Source organism: Vipera berus (assembly GCF_964194415.1).
Source record: "Vipera berus genome assembly, chromosome: 9".
NCBI classification, from domain to species: domain Eukaryota; kingdom Metazoa; phylum Chordata; class Lepidosauria; order Squamata; family Viperidae; genus Vipera; species Vipera berus.
In genome coordinates this window covers 21,310,122-21,334,545 of record NC_138212.1, presented here as the reverse complement: position 1 = coordinate 21,334,545, position 24,424 = coordinate 21,310,122, and the positions used below count along the sequence as shown (strand labels likewise).

General features: G+C 43.6%; 1 protein-coding gene across 1 annotated transcript in view; it reads left to right on the top strand.

Annotated features, from left to right (window-relative positions):
- The window catches only part of PTP4A2 (protein tyrosine phosphatase 4A2), a 38,594-nt gene that overhangs the window by 5,461 nt on the left and 8,709 nt on the right, over positions 1-24,424 (top strand). Inside the window, exons 2-3 of the mRNA XM_081334934.1 lie at positions 13,343-14,023; positions 17,619-17,711. Of these exons, the coding sequence (XP_081191060.1) occupies positions 13,928-14,023; positions 17,619-17,711 (189 nt within the window). The 5' untranslated portion in view covers positions 13,343-13,927. The remainder of the gene's footprint in view (positions 1-13,342; positions 14,024-17,618; positions 17,712-24,424) is intronic.

Here is a 24,424-nt window from a genome sequence, read left to right as displayed (position 1 = left end):
TAGCATCTTTATAAAAGTTTGCTTCATAGTTCTATAGCAGATGTTGCAAACGTCTAAATGTTTCAAATTACGTTAAGCACAATTTGAAAAGTATAGTATGAAGAAATGCTTATCAAATAAGCGCTAGTAGAATGCGTCAGTCCTGCCCTCATATAAGGCAGGTACTTGTCAGATTTTGGAAAGAGGAACAAAGGAAAGTTTAGCTACTTCTGAATGTGAAAGTTATTGTTATCGGAACTTAATTTAATTTAATTTAATAATATTTCTATACCGCCCTTCTCCCTGAGGACTCAGGGCGGTGTACAGGGCAAGAATAAAATACAGAAATTTACAAAAACTAAAAGATAATTAAATGCATGCCCGATTAAAATACAATTGGTACATAGTAAAAAGCCCCAATAAAAATAATAAAAAACCCCACCAATCCCCCCTCAGGCCAGGCCGGCTTGCTCGAACAAGTATGTTTTCAGATCGCGGCGAAAGGAGCGCAGATCGGGCGCCGTCCGGAGCTCAACCGGTAACTGGTTCCATAGCTCCGGGGCGCCCACAGAGAAGGATCTCCCCCTGGGGGCCACCAGTCGGCATTCTCTGACCGGTGGCACCCTGAGGAGGCCCTCTCTGTGGGAACGCACAGGGCGCAGGGAGCTTGATGCCGGCAGCAGATGTTCCCTGAGGTACTCCGGCCCCATGCCATGGAGGGCTTTAAACACCATTACTAGCACCTTGAATCTCACCCGGAAGACAACTGGTAACCAATGCAGCTCACGGAGCAGAGGTGTGACATGGGAGTATCGGGAGACTCCCAACACAACTCTCGCGGCTGCATTCTGTACCAGCTGGAGCCTCCGGGTGGTCCTCAAGGGAAGCCCCATGTAGAGAGCGTTGCAGTAGTCTAGACGAGAGGTCACGAGCGCGTGAGTGACCGTGCATAAATCATCCCGGCTGTTCTGAACCAGCCCTCTTCTCGCAACCCCTAATTAAGAGAAGAGTCTGGAAAGCGTCCAAGGCTAAAAGGCTTCTGCCAAGATTTAATTACGCAGTTAACAAAAACACAAGAGCTTGTCTTCTCAAGCGGAAAAGTTGCTTTCAGCAACCAGCCCCTCCCCAAACACTTCTTTTATAGAGAGCTCAGGGCGTGGTCTCCCTGTGCCTCCTCCCGAGGAGTCCCATAGTCTTTCTTTGTTTGTCCCTGCTCGTCTGCCTCCTGCGTCGGGCGTCCTTGAACAGGGCCAGCTGTGGGTCATCATCCTCCGCACTCTCGGGCTCACACAGCTGAGAAGAGGTCCCCGGCTGAGGACTCTGCAAAGCCTCCAAATCATCATCAGCCGGTTCGTTTCCCTCCTCCCCCACATCTGAGTCCTCCGATACATCGGACCCGGCTGTCGGACCCACAGGCTGGCCCTGAGTCACAACACTATCCCGCACCGCAGGGCCCTTCCCTCGGGTCTGCCGATCCGGATGCGGTCGGGATGGGAACTGTTCGTGAAAAGCAGTCACCAACGCAGGGGCATGAACGGCGGTCGCGTCTTCCCATGTGAAGTCCTCCGGCCCGTACCCTTTCCACTCGATCAGGTACTGGAAGCGACCTTTCAGCCAGCGGGAATCCCTGATGCTGGCGACCTCGTACTCGGGGGTGCTGCCTCCATCACGAGTTCCTGATGGGGGAGGTTCCGCTTGGCGAAGTGGACAGGCCGGTTGTTCGGGGACCAACAAGGACCGATGGAAGACGGGGTGCACGCGCAGGGAACGTGGCAGAGTTAAACGATAGGCGACCGGGTTGATGACGGCCTCGACTGGGAACGGTCCAAGGTAACGGTGGTCCAGCTTCCTCGCCGGCCGAGTGGATGGTAGGTTCCTGGTGGACAGCCAGACCCAATCCCCCACCGATAGTGGAGGCGTATCCCTTCTCGACCGATCGGCGAACCTCTTGTAGTCGGCCTTGGCCTTCTCCAGCTGCCGTCGCACCAACCGATGGATCGCCTGTAACTCCGCCATGAATTCGTTCGCTGCCGGCTCCGGTGAGTCCACGGGAGAAAGAGGGAAGAACCTGGGGTGATAACCCACGTTGGCCAAGAACGGTGTCATCTGCGTGGAGGTGTGTTGCGAGTTATTAAAGGCAAACTCGGCTATGGCCAAATAGTCCACCCAGTTGTCCTGCTGCAGGTTAACATAGCAGCGCAGATACTGCTCTAAGATGCCGATGACCTTCTCGGTACCCCCGTCGGTCTGAGGATGATGCGCGGACGAGAGGCAAACCTTAATGTCCAACGCCCGCATCAACTCCTGCCAGAAGCGGGCTGTAAACTGGGCCCCCCTATCGGAGACGACTCTATCGGGGAGGCCGTGCAGCCGAAACACCTGTTGGATGAACATGCGACTAGTGGCGCGAGCTGACGGTAAGCCGCGACAGGGGATGAAGTGCGCCATCTTGGTCAACATGTCCACCACCACAAACACTGTCGTGAAGCCGGAGGATGGGGGTAGATCCGTCAGAAAGTCCATGGACACAGCCCCCCAGGGTCTCTTGGGCGTTGGCAAAGGCTGCAGTAAACCAGGCGGGGCCCCTGTCGCTGACTTGGCCTGCCTGCATGGGACGCAGGAGGTGACATAAGACTGGACATCGTGTCGGACTCGGGGCCACCAGAAAGTACGGGAGACCAGGTTCAGAGTCTTGAACAGGCCAAAATGCCCCGCAGCCGGGTTATCATGACATTGGCTGAGGACGAGTCCCCTGAGTGGCCCTCCTGGAACATAGAGCCGGTCACGATAATACAGGAGTCCATCCGTGACCGACCAAGGCGAATCTGGCCCCACCTCTTCCTTCCGCTGAGCCACCCACGCCTCCTGCTGCTGCGCCTCCCAGATCCGAGCCCGTATATCCACCGGCTCCCGTACCGCAGCAAAAGACTCGATGGGGATCACTGTCCTGGGCGGAAGCTTGTCTTCCACTCGGGTGTACTCGGGCTTCCTGGACAGAGCATCCGCTCTCTGGTTGTGCCCGCTTGGTATGTACCGCACCCGAAAGTCAAACCTCGCAAAGAAGAGGGACCACCGGATCTGGCGTTGGTTCAAATTCCGAGCGGTCTGCAGGCTTTCCAGATTCTTGTGGTCCGTCCGGACCTCGATTTGATGCCGCGCCCCCTCCAGATGATGCCTCCAAGCCTCGAACGCCGCCTTGATGGCCAGCAGCTCCTTCTCCCAGATGGTATAGTTGCGCTCCGAGGGATTCAATTTCCGAGAGTGATACGCGCAAGGGAAAAGGGTACCGTTGGGCGTCGCTGCCTGGAGTAACACGGCCCCAATGGCAATGTCGGAGGCGTCCGCCTCCACGACAAACGGCCGTTGCGGGTCAGGATGCTTCAAGATGGGCTCCTTCATGAAGGCGTCCTTCAAAGCTTGGAACGCCTGTTGTTCGGGGGCGTTCCACTGGAACCGAGTCTTCTTCTGCAGGAGCCGGGTGAGGGGGGCTGTCAAGGCAGCAAAGCCAGGGATGAATGTCCGATAGTAGTTGGCAAATCCAAGAAGTCGCTGAACATCCTTCACGCGACGCGGGGGTTGCCAACTCTGCAACGACTCAACTTTACTTGGATCCATGGCGATGCCCTCGGGAGAAATGCGGTGGCCCAAGAAATCAATGGTCACCTGGTAGAACTGGCACTTCTCCAACTTGGCAAACAGCCGATGTTTCCGGAGGCGCTGCAGGACCTGACGGAGATGCTGATGATGCGCTTCACGCGACGGGGAGTAAATCAGGATGTCGTCCAGGTAAATCACAACAAACTGGTCCAACAGATCCCGAAAGATGTCATTCATAAAATGCTGAAACACAGCGGGGGCGTTGGTCAGGCCAAACGGCATCACCGTGTACTCGAAATGTCCATAGCGAGTACCAAACGCTGTCTTCCACTCATCACCCGGCCGAACCCTGACGAGGTTGTAAGCTCCACGCAGGTCCAGTTTCGTGAAGATCTTAGCCTCCCGGAGTCGGTCCAAGAGCTCGGGGATGAGGGGCAGCGGGTAGCGGTTACGCACCGTGATAGCGTTGAGTTTCCGGTAGTCACAGCAAAGCCGTAACTCGCCCGACTTCTTTTTGACGAAGAGCACGGGCGCAGACACTGGCGAGGACGAGGGCCGGATGAATCCACGAGCCAAGTTCTTTGTCAGGAAGTCCCGCAATGCGGCCAACTCGGGCTCCGACATGGAGTACAAACGCCCCACTGGGAGAGGCGCATCAGGGACTAGGTCAATGGAGCAGTCGTAGGGCCTGTGCGGGGGTAATTGGTCCGCCTCTGACTCGCTGAACACGTCAGCAAAGTCGGACAGTACGGGAGGCAAGGAAACCCCTGAGGAACCCTCCACCTGGCCGGCACAGATATGGCGGGTGTGGTCCACGCACTGCAAACTTGGGAAGGTGACCAAGTTCTGAGACCAATAGATCTGTGGATCATGCGCCCGGAGCCACGCCAGTCCCAAGACCACGGGGAAGTGCAGATCCGAAGTGACGTAAAACTGAATGGCCTCCACATGGGTACTGATGGCCATACACACGGGTTGCGTGGCGGCCGTGATAGGCCCGGACAGGAGCACTCGACCATCGATGGTCTCCACAAGCATGGGCGGATCCACCGGACACTGGGGAACAGCCCATTTGGCCACAAAGGCCGAATCCATAAAGTTAGTGGTAGCCCCAGAGTCAATTAAGGCATGGACCGGAATCCCCTCTGGCTTGCCAGGAAGGATCAGTCGTGCCTCCAAAATCAAATGCCGTGGAGGTTCACAGGCACCGTCGGAACGGCGTCGCTCGGCGTGATCGTTGTGGGTCGCCCGATCTTTCACACCGTCTAGACCGGGCTCGGGCCGTTTCCCGATAGCAAAGCAGGGGACTTTCTCGGAGCTGGCTTGGTCACTGACGCCCGCTGACGCTTCTTTGGGCAAGAAGCAGCCAAATGTCCAGGGTCCCCACAGTAAAAACACAACCCCTCCGATCGTCGTCTGTCCATTTCCGTCACCGATAGACGGGACCTGGCGGCACCCAGCTCCATTGGCTCCTCCCTCTGGACTGGGGGCTCACGCACAACAGGGGCGGCAGGGGTCTGTGGGGTGGCACGGCGACTCTTACGCTGCTGCAGCCGGGCATCGATCCGCAGACAAAGATGGATCAGCCCATTCAGATCTGAGGGAATGTCCACGCGGGCCAGCTCATCCAACATCTCCTCTGACAAGCCATCCTGAAAGGCATCCACGAGCGCAGCCTCATTCCAGGCGGAATCCTGGCTAAGCAGCCGGAAATCGCTGATATAGGCCTGTAGGGGGCGCTGACCCTGCCTCAAAGCTTTCAGACGTCGGGTGGCGGTCTGCGCCTTAATCGGGTCCTCGTACATGAGGCGCATATGGTCACAAAACCCCCCAAAGTTATCCAACAAAGGGCTAGGCTGTGCCAACAGAGGCGTGCCCCAACGAGCTGCATCTCCCGACAGAAGGCTCAACACGAATCCCACCTTATCTCGGTCAGTGGGGAAATCAGCTGCTCTCACGCTGATATAAAGCTGGCATTGTCCCAGGAAGGCAGGAAACAGTTCTGGTTTACCGGCAAATTTATCCGGCATAGCTAACTGACATTTCCTCCTGGGTGGGGGGGCAGCATGTACCTGAGCCTGCAGTTGTGCCACCTGAGTGGCCAGCAAGGTGAGTTGCTGGTTGAGCTGGGCATTCTCGGCAAGAAGCTGCTCCATCGTAGTATTAAGGGGTGGGTGGCTGAAAGCAAACTGTTCTGAACCAGCCCTCTTCTCGCAACCCCTAATTAAGAGAAGAGTCTGGAAAGCGTCCAAGGCTAAAAGGCTTCTGCCAAGATTTAATTACGCAGTTAACAAAAACACAAGAGCTTGTCTTCTCAAGCGGAAAAGTTGCTTTCAGCAACCAGCCCCTCCCCAAACACTTCTTTTATAGAGAGCTCAGGGCGTGGTCTCCCTGTGCCTCCTCCCGAGGAGTCCCATAGTCTTTCTTTGTTTGTCCCTGCTCGTCTGCCTCCTGCGTCGGGCGTCCTTGAACAGGGCCAGCTGTGGGTCATCATCCTCCGCACTCTCGGGCTCACACAGCTGAGAAGAGGTCCCCGGCTGAGGACTCTGCAAAGCCTCCAAATCATCATCAGCCGGTTCGTTTCCCTCCTCCCCCACATCTGAGTCCTCCGATACATCGGACCCGGCTGTCGGACCCACAGGCTGGCCCTGAGTCACAACACCGGCTTAGATAGGGCCGCAACTGGTGCACCAGGCGAACCTGGGCGAAAGCCCCCCTAGTCACAGCCACCATGTGATCTTCCAAGGTGAGCCGCGAATCTAGGAGTACTCCCAAGTTGCGAGCCCTATCTACGGGGGGTAATAATTCACCCCCCATAGAAAGAGATGGAATATCCGAATAGACCCGGGATGAAGGTATGCAAAGCCACTCGGTCTTGTCGGGGTTGAGTTGAAGTCTGTTCCTCCCCATCCAGACCCGAACCGCCTCCAGGCAACGGGACATCACGTTGAGGGCATCACTGGGGTGGTTTGGGGTAGAAAGAAAAAGCTGGGTATCATCAGCGTACTGATGATACCCAACTCCAAAGCCACGAATGATCTCACCCAGCGGTTTCATATAGATGTTGAACAGGAGAGGCGAGAGGACCGACCCCTGAGGAACTCCACAAACGAGAGACCTCGCGGTCGACCTCTGCCCTCCTGTCAACACCGACTGCGAGCGTCCCTGGAGATAGGAGGAGAACCACTGTAAAACCGTGCCTCCCACTCCCAATCCCCTGAGACGCCGCAGCAGGATACCATGGTCGATGGTATCAAAAGCCGCTGAGAGGTCTAATAGGACTAGAACAGAGGAATGACCCCTGTCCCGAGCCCTCCAGAGATCATTCACCAGCGCGACCAATGCCGTCTCCGTGCTGTGCCCGGGCCTGAAACCCGATTGGTACGGGTCTAGATAATCCGCTTCATCCAGGACCAGAGGGAGCTGATGCGCCACCACACTCTCAACAACCTTCGCAAGAAAGCGAAGGTTGGAGACCGGACGAAAGTTGTTCAATACAGCTGGGTCCAAGGCAGGCTTCTTGAGGAGGGGCCTCACCACCGCCTCTTTCAAGACGGCAGGGAAGCTACCCTCACTCAAAGAAGCTGATATAACTGCCTGGAACCAGCTGCGTGTCCTCTTCCGGGCTGCATAAACTGGAGGAGAGCTGAATACCTGAATGCAATGAGAATATACACCTTTGTCTATGCTAACTGATGGAAATCTGGTATGTGCTTAAAATCTTGATAAAACATACATGCATACTTGTTCTGGACTTGCTGAGAGGTGATACTGTTTGACCACGATTCATATAACTAGCAACATTCCAAAGGCTGCTGCTGTTATTTCTAAAATATTGAAGGAGTTTTTTCCCCACAGAAATGTACCCTTGAAAATATCTATTGCCCTGACATCGTGAAGAGCCCCACAATTTTTTATGTCACTGTTTGTGGAAGTTCATATTACCTACATGGGAAATAAGGACATGTGGAATACAAGGAGTAGAATGAGTTCAGATAAGCTAAAGGTGTTGCTTGCACACACTGAAAACTAATATTCAATGTCTGGCTGACAGATTAGCAGCTTTTACTTGACGCTCTATAGTTGTAATATTGAAAGGTGATCCAAATAATTTTCTCCCCCAAAAATTTGCAAACTTTTGGAAGTTGTAGGTGCTGCAGATGTCTTACTAAACTGCTGGGGCAAGAAACTGAAACAGAAGTTGCAAAGAAGTCTTTAATAGCAGGGAATATGTTTTAATGTAAATGGTCCTTTTGATTTTGATTAGGGGACTGGAGGCTAAAACGTATGAAGAACGGTTGCTGGAATTGGCTATGTCTAGTTTAATGAAAAGAAGGTCTTGGCGTGACATGATAGCAGTGTTCCAATATCTAAGGGGCTGCCACAAAAAAGAAGGAATCAATCTATTCTCCAAAGCACCAAAAGCAATGGAGGGAAACTAATTTCCTGACAAAACAATGAATCAGTGGAACAACTTGCCTCCAGAGGTTGTGGGTGCTCCAACACTAGACGTTTTTAAGAAGAGATCGGACAACCATTTGTTTGAAATGGCATAAGGTTTCCTGCTTCAGCAGGGTCCTGAACTAGACCAGGGGCCAGCAACCTTAAACACTCAAAAGAGCCACTTGGACCCGTTTCCCAGAGGGGGGAAAAACACTGGGAGCCGCAAAACTCACACACTCGCACACACGCAAGGAGGGCAGCTTGATTGAAGAGTTTAATTAAAAAGAAATAGAGGCCGCTGTGCATGAGTTCTCTCTCCCTCTCTCCGATCTTCTGTTCACCTGGCAAGCTGCCTTCATGCTGTTCTCGGACAAGCTGACACACATTCTTATTGGGCTGGCTCTCCTGCCTTGCTTCCTGTGGAGACGCAGCAAAGGCAGGAGCCCCGCCCAATAAGCTTGTCAGCTTCTCGGAGAACAGCTACTCTTTTTACACACACATAGACAGAGAGAGAGAGAGAGAGAGAGAGAGAGAGAGCAAACGGAGCCACAGGAGAAGGCTGAAAGAGCCGCATTGTGGCTCCAGAGGCGCGGGTTGCAGAACTATTCTGATAGGAGACCCAATTAGAAGTTGGGCACAAAAAAAGTAAGTGCATCTGAATTAAATGGACAACATTGTCAAGGTACTTTTTAAATTTTCTGTTTTGTTAGCAATGAAACTTAGTATTTGTCCCAGGACTCTGCTAGATTGTTTTTAATCAGCTTGGCTTCTTTTATCTAGTATGTTAGGGCTACAGTTCTCAAAAGTTCCCATTAGCATTGCTGTTGGTCATGCTGTTTGGAGATTGTGAATTGTAGTTTATTTATTTATTTATTTATTTATTTATTTATTTATTTATTTATTTATTTAGATTTATATACCGCCCTTTCCCGAAGGACTCAGGGCGGTTTACAGGGCATTTAAAAGAAAGTCAATACAAACGTTAAAACAAATTAAAAAAGATTAAATAAAACCCTGAGAAAATTAAAACCCAGTTAAAATTAAAATTAAAAAAAAATTCTCAGCCTGGGCCAGAGAGCTCGAAGAGCCAGGTCTTCAGGTCCCGGCGGAATGAACGGAGGAGGTTGGGGGCAGTCCTAAGCTCCGCAGGCAGCTGGTTCCACAGGGCAGGCGCACCCACTGAGAAGGCCCTATCCCTGGGTGTTACCCGCCGGCAATCTTTAACCGGCGGCACCCTGAGGAGACCCTCCCTGTGGGAGCGCACTGGACAAAGGGAACGTGATGCTGGCAGCAGGTGTTCCCTCAAATATCCCGGACCCAAGCCATGTAGGGCTTTATAGGTCATCACCAGCACCTATAGTTGGAGGCTCTCCAGTTTTGTGGAAGGCTGTGTAACAAACTAAGCTTAGATAATGTTTAAACTATGTTCCTGTCTCTAGGTCATGTCATTCCCATATTCTGGGTTTCCTAATCTATTGCCTAATCTACTTCCAATCTACTCCTAAATTACTTCCACAACTGCTATATCCATTCTTACTACAGTGAAAACCAAATTACATTTTTTGGAAAGCTCTGAGGATTTTTTTTTTCCTTTCAGCTTCATATTTTCTGTTAAGCGAACATGGTGGTTGTGTGAATCACTTTGGGTGTTTTTCCTGAAAAGTGGCAAAAAACGTTTGAACTGCAGTCACGTGACCACAGAATGTTACAATCAGTTACAAAGGTGACTGATTGCCATGTGCCTGACGTGGTCATATGGTCACGGGGGGGGCAGCATGACCATTTATGATGCTTGGGAGAATGCTTTATGGGTCATAAAGCAGCTATTTGGTGGCCATAAAAAATCTGTATAGTTATTAAATGATTGGTTGTAAACAGGACTTCCTGTAACTGCTTCTTGACAACAGTGTTGAGTTTGCTGCTTTTAATACATAAGCAAGAAAAGAGGAAATATCACGTCCTGCTTTTGCGCCATTTTTTTTATTATTGCCGTGATGGAGTTTAATAAAAGTCCTAATGATCAAGTTTGCGAGTGAGTGGGCAGAGACCATATTATAAAAGTAAATTGCTTTATAAATCTTATGAGAAGAATAAAATGCAAATGTTTTAAAAGATAAAAAAAACCTTTATGCATATGGTTTTCTTCTATATTTATTTAATATATTTTCTTGTATACGTTCTATTATACTTTGATATGTATTAAGAAATCCTCATAAATTAAAGTAATATAGAAGAACCTTGGACTTCCAACAGTGCTTTTTTAAAATTTGTGATCCATGTCTCAAAGATGGCCTTGAAAAATCATATAATAGACATTTTAGTTATTTTTCTACAGGGTACTAATCTATTTGATGAGTTACATCATGTACCAGGGGCCTGCAACCTTGACAACTTTAAAACTTGTGGACTTCAGCTCCCAGAATTCCTCAGCCAGCATAGTTGGCTGAGGAATTCTGGAAGCTGAAGTCCACAAGTCTTAAAGTTGTCAAGATTGCAGACCCCTGTCATATATGGTTTACATTTTCTTAGTACGGTTTCACCTGTGATACTTTTCTGTAGTTACAATGCTACATATGAAACAAATACATTTCTAAAGGAACTGTATCTTTCCCTTGACTTCCTGAGAAGAGACCATTATTGATCCTGCATAATTGTCAGCGATTGATAGCTTACATACCGGTAATAGAGAAGTATGATGAAAATACAAAGAAGGTTTTTTTCCTTGTCTTCGATGTGTTTAACACCTCAATTCAGTCCCACTTTGCAAAACTGACTAATATGTTTTCCTGTTTTCTCCCAAAGTCTCTGTGTCTGATACTGCGGTTCAGGATCTCACAAATTCTCTCAGCTGGTAGACAAATTTGCAGGTTAAAAATGTGTGATGGACATTTCACAAAATGGTTGCAAAATAATCATATGTTAGAATGCATACAGTACTAAGCAGCCTTGACCCACTGGCATTTTATTGTTCTAAAAATGCCTTGAGCAGCTTTGGTGTTAGTTAAATTCCATAGTTCTAGTTCTGCCTTAGGCACAAAAGCCAGCTGGATGAGTTTGGGCCTGTCACTTTCTCAGCCTTAAAAAGTCACTTCTGAAAATGCTGCCAAGAAAATTGCATAGATTTGTTTGTGTAATCACCAGGAGTCAAGATTGAATAAATTGACACCTCCCCAAGAATCCCTTTTTGCTAACGGGATCCAGAAGCATTGTTGGGCGTGCAGAATAAGCTTGAGACGAATGTCTTGCTTTGCAGAATGCTAGTTTCCCTTTATTTTTTAAATAAGATTTGCAACTAAAATTAAATAATTTGCTTACTCTAATAATTACAATGCTACATATGAAACAAATACATTTCTATTGTTTGTGAATATGTGTTTCCTCATCATTGGCCTCCTACTGTGGTTTGAATTGTGGTCTTTTTTATCAATCAGTAGTTGCACGCTGTCTTAAGGCAGTTGGAAAAATGAAAAGTAGAAGAGGTTAAAATTCTGCACTATTGTATAATCTACCCATTAGAAGTCTAATCCCTTAGGGATTTTTAAGGAGAGCTACAGCAAGTGAGAAGAGATTTATAAAACAGCTACTGCTTGTAGCTGTTTTATAAATCTCTTCTCACTTGTAACTATATTGTTAATTGATTCCCTAGTGTCAGTTGATAGTTTCTCTGCATTCAGTGTTGTTTCAAGCTGATTGCCTAGAAAATAACCTTCCATAAACCTTCCCTGGTTATTGGGCCATTTGAGATTCTTTGCAGAGCTGAATGCTTTACATCAGGGGTCCCCAACCCCCAGTCCGTGGACCAGTACCGGGCTGTGGCATGCCAGCAACAGGGCTGCACAAACAAGCAAAGCCCCATCTGCAGGAGGCAGGCAGCATACAAAACCACGCCCCCTCTGGCCTGCGGGGAAAAACCTCTCTCCACGTAACTCGTCCCTGGTGCCCAAAAGGTTGGGGACCTCTGCTTTACATGCACCAATAGGCAGAGATAAAATTGAACAACAGCATTGCAAATCAGTCTTTATGCTTCAAAATCCTCCCTCACCCTCCCGTTTTCTACATTTTATTAAGTTGTGTCCCTTTACAGCTTATCTTTGCCAGTCTGGGATTTTCTATGTACAGTATTGAACTTCATCATCAGCTATAATCTGCAGTCAGCACAATTGAAGACCATGTTACTTGGGAACCTGAGCTGTGGTCCCATACACCTAATGATTTGGAGCTTTAAATCTTAGTAGTAGTAATGAAACTGGAAAGTGTGAGGGAATGTTTCTGTGCCACATGGTTTCTCCACATCTTTCCTTCCTTCAAAGTAGCCTTTGATTCTGAAAAGCCCTGTGCTCATATCTGTACCAGCTTCTCCGTGATATGTGGTGGGGATAGAATTGTGAAACTCACTTGGTTGTATTTCCCCAGTAGGTGAGCATAATAGACTCTTGCAGACGTTGTAATGCTAAATTATTTTTACACACAATCCATAAAATTTAGATGTTTTCAGCATTTCCAGGACACGGCTAGCTTTTCGTCTTTGATTAAAAGGCCCTCTCCATAAGCAGTTCAGATTGGGTTACCTGGGAATGTGTAAACAGGCTACTGAAGCATGTAGTCCCTTCCTTAGTAAATTGTCTTTGGTAATATACGTCACAACCTTGATAAAAATCAACACTGAAATGAGGCAGGTTAGAATTTCCTGGTATTTGTTTAATATTGTGCGTCATGGAACACTCTTTCTTGTGAAAATGTGAGCTGAACTGATCTTAGCTTTCAGCTTCCTCCTGACATGACTGGTGTGTGTGTGTGTGTGTGTGTGTGTGTGTGTGTGTATACATATACATATACATATACATATACATATACATATACATATACATATACATATACATATACATATACATATACATACATACATACATACATACATACATACATACATACATACATACATATATATATATATATATATATATATATATATATATATATATATATATATATATATATATATATATATATATATATATATATATATATATATATATGCTTGAGGCAAACAGAGCACTTAATGAAGCCCTCAACACTCATATCTTAACACTAAATCTTCCATAAGCAGCCCGTGAAAGGTAACAATTTTTAACCAGTGCATTAAGCTTCAGTGGAAGACAGAATTAATTCTAAATCTGCATACAAGAAGAATTAGTACAGTGTGTCATCTGTAGAAGGGTATACATGCTAGGTATTATGAGAGTTGCCTCTTTCATACATGCATTCCTTAAAAATCTATGAATACCTCTCTGTAATCCTAGATACTTTCTTGCTTGTCTTTTAGGTTTTCCATTTGAATCCAAGCCACACATTTATGGCGATTCTGAGTGTCAGGGCAGATTTCTGCCGGGCCCAGCACAGCACCCTGGCTGAGAAGTGAGCTGGAGGCTGGGGTCCCACGTGGAGTAGCTCAGTCTGGCCTTGAAGACTCAAGACGCTGAGGCATAACCCTCAAATATATGGGTTTATCTTCTGCACATTGGAAACCTCTTTCTCTTAGTGACACTAGAGAAGCAAAGCCTGGCTGAACTCAGTTGGAGAGAAGACTTGTCCTTACAATTTTTTTTGTGCCTCACCAGTGCCTAAATGTAGTCAAGGCTGCCTATTTTTTGCATGTAGTATAAACCTGCAAAATCTGAAGGAGTGCCACCTGCAGTGTTTGAGGCTGAATTCCAGCAGATGCTCAAGAAAACCAGAATTTCTTAAAGTGAAAAATTATTCTGAAGAACAAGACCAAGGAAATAAGGAAAGCTCTCACCAATTCCCCCCTTTAGTGGTCTTTAATGTTTTCTGCTGTGAAACATTGCACAATTTGATTTTTAATTTTTAATTTTTGTTAGCCCTCATACATTTTCCTCCCTTCGCCATTATGAACCGTCCTGCTCCAGTGGAGATTACTTACGAGACTATGCGCTTCCTGATTACCCACAACCCAACCAATGCAACCCTCACCAAATTCACAGAGGTAAGAGGGGTATCCATCTATGGTGTATAAAGTTTGAAGTATTAGAAAAAGTATTGAGAGATGGGGAAATGGAAAGGAGGAAGAAAAAGGCATATCAAAGGAAGAAAAAAGTGATTTTATGTAGTCCATTCATAAAAATCCCTTTTCTATTGGTTCACAGATTATTGAAAAAAATATATTCTTTTAAAAGTACTGTCCCCATGGTCTCCTCCCCCAAAAAAGGGACATTCTATACAGAGCAGATAATAGTTATAATGAAACCAATATACTGATAACGAGTTCCCGCCATTGCAGTGCCCCCAGAGTCACATGAACAAAATTCGGGCCCATCCACTTTTACAACTGTTACCACCCCCACCCCCTCTTTCCTGACTCTCATTGTCTTCACCTGCCTCCCCTCTGCTGAGCTATGTATCCTGGCCATGCACTGGTGGGTGAGAGCTATGGGAGGCTGGATGTGTGTGCTGCACCATGTTCCAGTATTGGCTGGGTCCTCTTTTCTGGAAAGAAGATTCCCAGCTTGTAGTGCCAGCTTAGTGGCAGGGCCATTTGGTGGCGGCAGTTAAGTCGGTGGCCAAAAGGGCAGAGATAGGTAGATGGAGGTGCATTGAAGTAGAGGCAGTCTCTTTCTTCCATTGATGGCTTGGATCTCTTTGAGTCTTCCCTTAACCACGTGAGATTCGCTCAGCAGCAACTGTGCTGCTCAGCAGAGCGGTCAAATGATGTTTTGCTCAATGACTGCGTCACTTAGTGGTGAAATTGCCAGTCCCAATTTAGGTCGTTAAGTGAGGAGGAGTTGGACTTCACTATATCTGGGTTAGTCACTTTAACTATTCAGTGGTTAAAAAAAGTCTATTTCAGCTTTTAAAATAAAGGAACTGTATCTTTCCCTTGACTTCCTGAGAAGAGACCATTATTGATCCTGCATAATTGTCAGCGATTGATAGCTTACATAATAGAGTAGTATGATGAAAATACAAAGAAGGTTTTTTTCCTTGTCTTCGATGTGTTTAACACCTCAATTCAGTCCCACTTTGCAAAACTGACTAATATGTTTTCCTGTTTTCTCCCAAAGTCTCTGTGTCTGATACTGCGGTTCAGGATCTCACAAATTCTCTCAGCTGGTAGACAAATTTGCAGGTTAAAAATGTGTAATGGACATTTCACAAAATGGTTGCAAAATAATCATATGTTAGAATGCATACAGTACTAAGCAGCCTTGACCCACTGGCATTTTATTGTTCTAAAAATGCCTTGAGCAGCTTTGGTGTTAGTTAAATTCCATAGTTCTAGTTCTGCCTTAGGCACAAAAGCCAGCTGGATGAGTTTGGGCCTGTCACTTTCTCAGCCTTAAAAAGTCACTTCTGAAAATGCTGCCAAGAAAATTGCATAGATTTGTTTGTGTAATCACCAGGAATCAGGATTGAATAAATTGACACCTCCCCAAGAATCCCTTTTTGCTAACGGGATCCAGAAGCATTGTTGGGCGTGCAGAATAAGCTTGAGACGAATGTCTTGCTTTGCAGAATGCTAGTTTCCCTTTATTTTTTAAATAAGATTTGCAACTAAAATTAAATAATTTGCTTACTCTAATAATTATTGCCATAGACTACCATAAGAAAACAAGTAAGTATTTCAGACAAGTAAAGTTTGATGGCTGTCCAAACAGGACAGCCACACATTTCCATGTGAATGAGATTAGTAGATCTACTTATTTATTTAAGTCATTCTTAACTATTCTTTTTCGGGCTATGGATCAAGCTTGCTTGTCTGTTTCCTTCTCTATATGATGTTAGAGCAAAGCAGTTGTTTTGATAAAGTCACTGTAACCTGTGGGCTTCTGTTAAGAGAATTTGTATTTTTGGCTGTTGCTTATTTAAACAGTTTTTGCCGTCTGTGAAGAGTTTACTCCAGATTAAAAGCTGATGCCTTGCTTCTGTGTGTGAATCCTGAAAAATACAATTATCTAAAAGCCAGTTTCTCCACTATAGTCCCCGATATAGTGCAGATATCTGTAGGATTATTTTTACCCTGACCAGAAAGCAGAGATTAATGTTTCTAAAAGTGGTGTGTTACTTACTAGTTATATTGGTCTTGTCAATGAATTGAGCTATTCCCCTTTAAAATAGTCCAAACTACTTTTCACTATAGTTGCAAGAGCAGCCATATTTCAGCACGTTTAACCAACTCCTAGCAGGGTAGAAAAATATCCTGGAGCAATTTAGAGGCCATCCCCACTTGAGTGTCTATTTCTTCCCAAAAGCTTTTGAAAAATGGAAAAGAATCTAAAATAATTAAGGTGCAAAAAAATAGTCTCTGTCTGGAAATGTTTAGACCAAAAATTATACATATGGGGAAGAATTACATGGAGCAAAATGTGTATTTCATATTACTTTCTTCCCACCTTTTCCCCCCAGCTTGGTAGTAATCTTAGTTTTTATTGATGGAGGATGAAGTCCAGAATATATGAATTTTAAAACTGTTTTACTACCAGATTGATGGTTTCTTCTATTTTTAGAGTTAACTTTACTTGACTATTTCTCCTAACAGGCAAAAATGAAGGGATACTACATTCCTGAGGTCCAAAAGCCTGTTGCCCGGTTTGTAGGAAAACTAAAACATTTACACTGGTGCTTAAAAGATGTGAATCTTTTTGAGTTTTCAATATTTCATCATAGATATGACCTTAAATGTTACCTGTTCTCCAGGCAAATTAAATACGTTAAAAACATTATACCTGATTAGGATCATGTGTTTCAATCAAAGGAATTATAATTTCCCCTTTACATGAATTTGAATTCCTACTTCACATACTTTTGCCACATGCAAGTACATAGCTTTGGATTATTTTCCTCAATAAATAAATGAACAGTGGTTTTTACTCACTTGTTTAATTGGGAACTTTTTATCTAGTTTTAGGATCACAAGATGATGTAGGTCATACAAGGAGTCCCAGGCTGTGACTGGTTGAAGCTCCAACGGATCTACCTGGAGGGTCTTGATTGGATTGCCATGGTCACTCCCACCCATATATGATTCCATTTGGGGTGCTTGGCAACTGGACTACATTTAGAGTTCTTTGCTGTGTCCTATGGTCACATGACTGCATTTTGCAATGGTCTTGCCCAAACCCAGCATTTATTTCCAATTTTTTGCAAAACCATGCCCATAAGCAAACAACTGCTGTGGCTGCTTTATGACCCTGGTGTTGATTTAATGACTGCCGCAAAAAGGCTATAAAATCAGGTCATTCATGTGACTTGACCTGCTTTATGATGTCATGAGTTACGACCATGATCGGCAGGCTCCATTACAGTCATAACTTGAGAACTACCTGTATTTATGCAGAAATATTGAAAATTCCAAAGAGTTTACAGTTTCTAAGTACTGCTTTATCATGCATAGAAATTCTTTTTTATACATTGTTAACACAGAGGCACCAGGGCAGCCATCTTAGGTTACAGCAAAAATACTTTCATTTGATAGGTTGCTGTAAGTTAACAGTTATTAATAAAGCTGCGTGTCTCCAGAAATGACAGGTTTTCCCTTTACTCTGGGAAATAAATTGGACATGTTTCCTGTTTGTTCACAAAAGGAGCTGAAGAAATACGGCGTGACAACCTTGGTTCGAGTTTGCGATGCTACCTATGATAAAGCACCTGTTGAAAAAGAAGGAATACAAGTTCTGGTGAGTATGTTTCGATCTTTGGGAAATACAATCAGACAGAATGGGACTGACAATATGGCAATATTTCAGTGTCGTTGCTAATGCTGTGGAATGTTCCTGCATCTGTGTAAAATTGGTTTGGAATCCGGGCTCTAAAGCAGCTTGCATTTTTCTCTCTCCAGGTCTATGACCAGTCAAGGTTTTGACAGTTACTCATTTAAAGGAAGAAGTATAAGTAGTATCATGTTCACATCAGAACAGACAGATAAAGATTTCAAACTGGTCCGTTCAGCAGATATATTGAACTAAGTTCTTAGATAGAGAAGTCACAGAGGAAATAGTTATAAGTGGTTAACTGCCTGTTTTATGAGGGGGACCCATGATTATGATCTGAGCAGTGTATGCTAGCATGTTGCTTTTTAGCTGATGAGCATATTTTGATATATTGTACAATGCAAACCAGCCCAAAGGTATGAATGAGAAAGTGGCTCAAGTCATATACTATATTAAAACAGAATACAATTTGTTTAACCACCTGCTGACTGCTAAAGCAAACTATGGCTTGGTGAAGGAATATAGAGGATAACCATAACAGAGGGGGAAGATCCATTTTTGAGGCACTAGGCAGATAAACATCACAGAAGTCCAGATTTTTTTAGTGGGTGGGGGGAGAGATCTGAAAGCATCTCAGACACCTCCTGAATTCCTATGAAGATAAAAGAGAATAGCAGAAGCTCATTCAGACTGTTAATGTTCAGAAACCTGTACCTGTTCAGATCTGTTATAGCCAATCTTAATAAGAGTAATTTTACATACATAAGTTTTTTTTAAAATCCCATTTACATCCCGCCCTTCTCTGAAGACTCAGGGCAGCTTACAATCTAAAGCACAAATCAATGTGCTTAGCAATAGCCTTCATTCTATGTATATGCCTGCTTATTAGGGCTTTCGCCCCCTACCCCCCAAGCGGCATTATTACAAAGTCAGCTTATTGCCCCCAACAATCTGGGTCCTCATTTTACCTACCTCGGAAGGATGGAAGGCTGAGTCAACCTTGAACCTCCTCCTTTTCCCCAAAATAAGACTGTGTCTTACATTAACCTTGAGCCTGGTGGGACTCGAACCTGCACTAATTGCAGGCAGCTGGTCTTACTTAAGGAGGCATTAGCCCACTGCTCCACCAAGGCTCTTTTTTTCTTAGTTTACCGTGTAGGGCTGACACCACAGCCACAGCTGCCATGGCAGGCTATCATAATCTGATTATAAACTGTCCTGCTTGTCTCATAGTAATGTCCTGGGGATGAGAAACTGTCTTTATTGTGCCACCTGAGAAGAGGAAGGGTGGGTTCTTAGTCTGATGCTTGCTCATAATCAGTAAATGCTAGCGCTGACTTCTGTGCTGATGCTAGAAAGCAGCAGAGACCCAGCAAGACGCAGAGAAGGATGACTAAGCCTTTCCTCGTGCATGTGTGGATTTGGATTTGGGGTTTGGATTATTCTTCAACACTGATGTGATAACATCCCTGAATGTCATATAATATTTTGTTTCATCTTCTGCAGTGGATTTTTCCTGCTTCTTTAATCTCTCTTACACAAACAAATGTAAACTGGCAATACATAAACTATAAAACATAATAAATAAGCAAAATAGTATTTTATCAACAACAAATTGAAGCAAAACTCTCATTTCAACAGATCAAAGTCTCTCTCTCCCTCCCTCTCTCCCTCCCTTCCTCCCTCTGTGTGTGTGTGTGTGTTTTCAGCACAATAAAAAGGGAAATATAAAAATCTCAGTTCTTCTAATATGGAGAAGGATTCCCAGAATCTCCTTGTTCAGGTTTAATGGAAAATGTACTCTAGACTTTCATGTAGCATCTTTGGCAATGCCTTATAGAACTGAAAGTTTCCTAAAGTTTTGCACCTGTGGCTATCGTGTTTCCCTGAAAAATAAGACCAGGACTTATATTAATTTTTGCTCCAAAAGACGCATTAGGGCTTATATTGGAGGAAATACGGTACTAAATGCATCCATCTTGCTTATATTAGGAGCGTCCTGAAAAATAATGCTAGGACTTCTGGTTGGGTCTTATTTTGGGGGAAACACGATACTATGTCATCCAGTGAAGAATATATTTTGTTTAAGGATTTATGGACATTTGTGTAGGTGTATATTTATTTATATATATAGACACACAGAAGATGTAGAGTAAGATCCAGAGGATATATTTATGTTTAGATTTCTTACAATGTTAATTAGACAGTGAATGTGAGGGAAAGATTTCAGAACGCATGTTAAAAATAAAAACAAGCCCTATATTTCAATAAGCGCAAGTTTCCAAGATTATGTATGTATAGGTACAATATAGTCTAAATTGCAACCAAATTCAGATTGTATTTAAAAAATGGGAAAAAATTTTATTTAGAATATCATGGTATAAAATAGGGATATGGCAAAATTATAAATTATCATGATAGAACACTTACAATAATATTTTTTTCTGATTTCAGTTCATATTCATTGATTAAATGTCATGACCCTAAAAGTTAGTAAAAGATTTTGGATAACTTTGGCAAGTCTAAATATTCTGAGATCAAAAACTAAGACTTTTTGGACAAGTACATATAATATACAGTATTGAGATTTAGATCCTGCCTTGGCTTCAATATTTTCAAATAAAACCTTTATAGATATTACTACAATTATTATCATTAACACTTGAGACAATATATCATTAAAGGAAATTATAGAAATTATGAAATTATGAAAAGAATGAAAAAGAAATTTTTTTTATAAAAAAGTTCTTGGAATTCCTTTGCCTGTTGAGAAAATGATTAAATGTATTTAAGAAATGCGTTGAGCTTATCTGTAAGAAAGCTGAATATAGCATACTGTAATCTTTTTATAGTACTTATTAGCTGGAGGGTTAATAGTACGTATTAGCTGAAATACGTGTTTTTTTGTGAAAAATTGAGCACTGATCTTTCTGAATGAAAGCTCAAGGCCTTCTGGTCTTAACACCAGCCTAATTTATCCCAGGCCAGAGTGTAGTCTTAGTAAAGGTGGAAGTAAGGACACTTTCAAGAAGCTCAACTAAGTAGTCGTCAGCATTACCAAACTGTTGTTTGCTCCCAAGATTATTTTTGGATCTTCCGTACTTCTAGGAATTCCCAGGCTTGGAATTCCTAGAAGTTACCCATCCCAAGTTCTTTTTGGAGTTGACTCTGCCTTGCTTTCAGCCTTAGCTAAAGTTGATTAGGAACCTGCCATCCTTGAGCGTAGCTTCATACAGATGTGTCATATGTGATTAACATATCAGGACCTCAGAAGGGTTTTTAATATTCAAAAAATATATCTCATGTATTCTTCCAGCTTGTAAGTATATTCAACGTTCGTTACAGATAAGCTCTAACTTACTTCTTTTACTAGAGGTAGTGAACCAAATAAACTAGTGCAAGTCTGCTCAGCTAAACAAACTTTCTCACCCCCCCCCCAAAAGCACATTGTTTGGAAATGATTTAATCATTGTAGAACAAATTACTGTTAACAATTTAATTCACTTTTCCTGTCTTGAAGATGCTTTGATTGCTGCTAACATAATGGATTTTTTTTTTTAAAAAAGGGCATACTTTTACTGTATCCAAAAGAAACGGTATATCACAACTCTTTAAAAAAATAAAAGGAGTTTCTGGATCAATATTTTTTTTAATATACGCAGAATAGAATTTATTTTCAGAGTGTTTATAGTTTTTTTTCTACAATAGGCTGAATGTATGGATAAAATAGCGGGACACGGTGGCTCAGTGGGTTAGGACTTTGAGCTTGTCGATCAAAAGGTCGTCAGTTTGGCGGGTTGAATCCCGAGTGCCGCGTAACAGAGTAGAGCGCCTGTTACTCGTCCCAGCTTCTGCCAACCTAGCAATTCGAAAGCACGTAAAAATGCAAGTAGAAAAATAGGGACCACTATGGTGGGAAGGTAACAGTGTTCCGTGCGCCTTTGGCGTCTAGTCATGCCGGCCACATGACCACAAAGACGTCCTCGGACAAGCGCTGGCTCTTCGGCTTTGAAACGGAGATGAGCACCGGCCCCTAGAGTTGGAAACGAGTAGCACGCATGTGCGGGGGAACCTTTACCTTTATGGATAAAGTATTTATATTAGATGACAAAATTTTATAGTTTGTTTCCACAGTTATATATCCAAATGCATGGCAGGAGAATTGTGCTTCAATTGATGCTAAATGCCATATACATTTTCCGGAATTTTGTTTCCTATTCTGGAACTGAGCCAGATTATAGTTTAAGGATAGTTGAAATTTTTGTACATTAAATAAGAAAACCAAAGGATTTTCAGCATGAGAAACTAAATATGAACCTGCGGTATCATTGAGACCAAATAAGAAACATGAAGGGTATGTTTAAATAATCATGAGGGAAATTAGCTTTTTACTGTGTCTAAAAATATAATTTTGATTAATAATGCAAATTTACAAATAAGTTAAAATAATATGTTTAAAATGTACATTTAGCAACTGCCTTGTAAAGCTATTGTTCATAGTTGTGATAAAAAAAGTAACTTTCCGACCAATCCTTGCATTTACAACCATCACAGATCCGTAAAGCAAAGGAAACCTGGAGTAAGATCATAAGCAGGGTCACAGTTTCACTTAGCAACAACTTCATTCAACAACTAAGTTAGTTATTGGTCCCAACTGTGGTAGTTAAATGAAGACTACGCTATGGAAAAAGTGCATCCAATACTATCAGAAGCTTCTGATTTATCCAAAAAATTCCTTAAACTCAAATAGCATGCATTAAGATAACTACATTTAAACGCTGTTAAGAATATGGCCATTGTTAAATCCAGAGTAGTTTTGTCCAGTCTAATAAATGTATTTGAGAATTTTATTTTATGATTTCCATATAAAGAGACTGAAATTTTATAATGTAAAGCTTCCTTGGAAATGCAGACAGTAAAAATACCTACTGTAAATGTATTCCCATTTTAGATGAGATTGATGCAGCTAATGCCCTCTCTTGTATTCTTGATCCTCTAGTAAAGCCAGGTTTTTGTTCCTTTGATCAACTCTTCTCTTTCTCTATAAAGCAAAATTTTAGTCAATGTCTAGGTTAGTTGTAAAGTTATTTGACCAGGTTTATCTCACCATTTCATGGGTAAGAGCTATTCAGCTTGAGTGGCAAACAATCATAGATGGTATGATGTGGCTGATCTTCTACTTGATGGCATTCTTCTTGAGGGCAACATGTTTATGTCTGCCTTCCACTATGGGGAAATGTCTACCTTCCCAAAAATGGCTCCCTTCAAGTAAGAAACACCCCCTAATCTGGAGAAAATATGGAGAATCAGAAGGAAACAGTTATCCATGAAAAAGTGGAGCTAACTGTAAATTCGGATCAGGTTTTAAATTTTTATTATGGATTGATTGTTGTTTTTTTTATTTCCTTGGTCCTATTTGGTTCTACCTGTGCTGCGTATCTGTATCAAATTAGCTGTGAATGAAAATAGACAGAATCCATGAGATTTTCTTTCCCCCGTTTCTCCTGATGTCTTCAGCTCTTGGTTTATTTTAACTTGTTTATTTACAGAGTAAAGTGTTTATTTACAGAGTAAAGTATTTGTATCTTGTGAAACAAGCATTCTTATTCTGACCAGGATTCTAAGCCACACAGCATCCAGATTGCTCTGCTAGCTATCAAAAAAGTGAGACAGCTGAGAGCAGATAGAAGTAAAAGTTCAGCGAAGAATTTTCTACGTAAAGAGTGGTGGGGATGACCAGAGTCTTCATTGTGATTGGCACATCACAATGAAGGAAAGGGCATGAGGATCCTAGATTGAGAGAACTAGAGGGACGGGTCCATCACAGTTGAGTCATTTTTCTCTCCTACAGTCCTATATTCTCAAGCTTTTAACCACTGCCTTCTGAAAGTCTCTTAAAGAACTACCCATAGAATAAGGAGTGGTCCTCTGGTACTCACAGATGTCTTCAATTTGCTTGGAACCTTCAGAAATATGGGAAGAATCCATTATAAGAAAAGCAGACCAATATTGACTTTCCTCACTTTTTGCACTGTTCTGATTATCCAATAAGATGCAGCTCAGCAGTGAGAAAGTAAGGTCCTGCACTTAGGCAAGAAAAACCAAATGCACAGGTGTAGATTAAGTGGTACCTGGCTCAACAGTAGTTAGTTCCTGTGAGAAGGACCTTGGTGTCCTCGTGGACCTCCACTTAAGTAAGAGCCAACAGTGTGCTATGGCTGACAAAAAAGCCCATGCAGGCCTAGGCTGCATCAGCAGAGAGATAGTATCATGATCACAAGAAATGATGGTAGCACACTCTATTGCACCAGTAAGACCACATTTGAAGGGCTGTCACAGTTAGGAGGGCAGTTGGACAACCATTTGCTAAGCACATTGGTTTGTGCTTAAATTGTAAGCCGCCCTGAGTCTTCGGAGAAGGGCGGGATATAAATGGGATTAAAATAAAAATAAAAAATTAAATTAAAATAAAATAAAAAATAAATAAAATTTGTCCAGAATAGCATAGGCTCTCCTGCTCTTCCAGCCCTGTGATTCTATGTACCCGAAGAGAGTTTTGATTTAAAAACATCCTCATTCTCTCTTCCCTCTCCTCCTAGTTGGGTCATTTCTTTGGTCTTAAAAGAGACTGCACATATTTTACCACCTTTCAGAAATAGAGCTGAATAGTTACCAGGTTA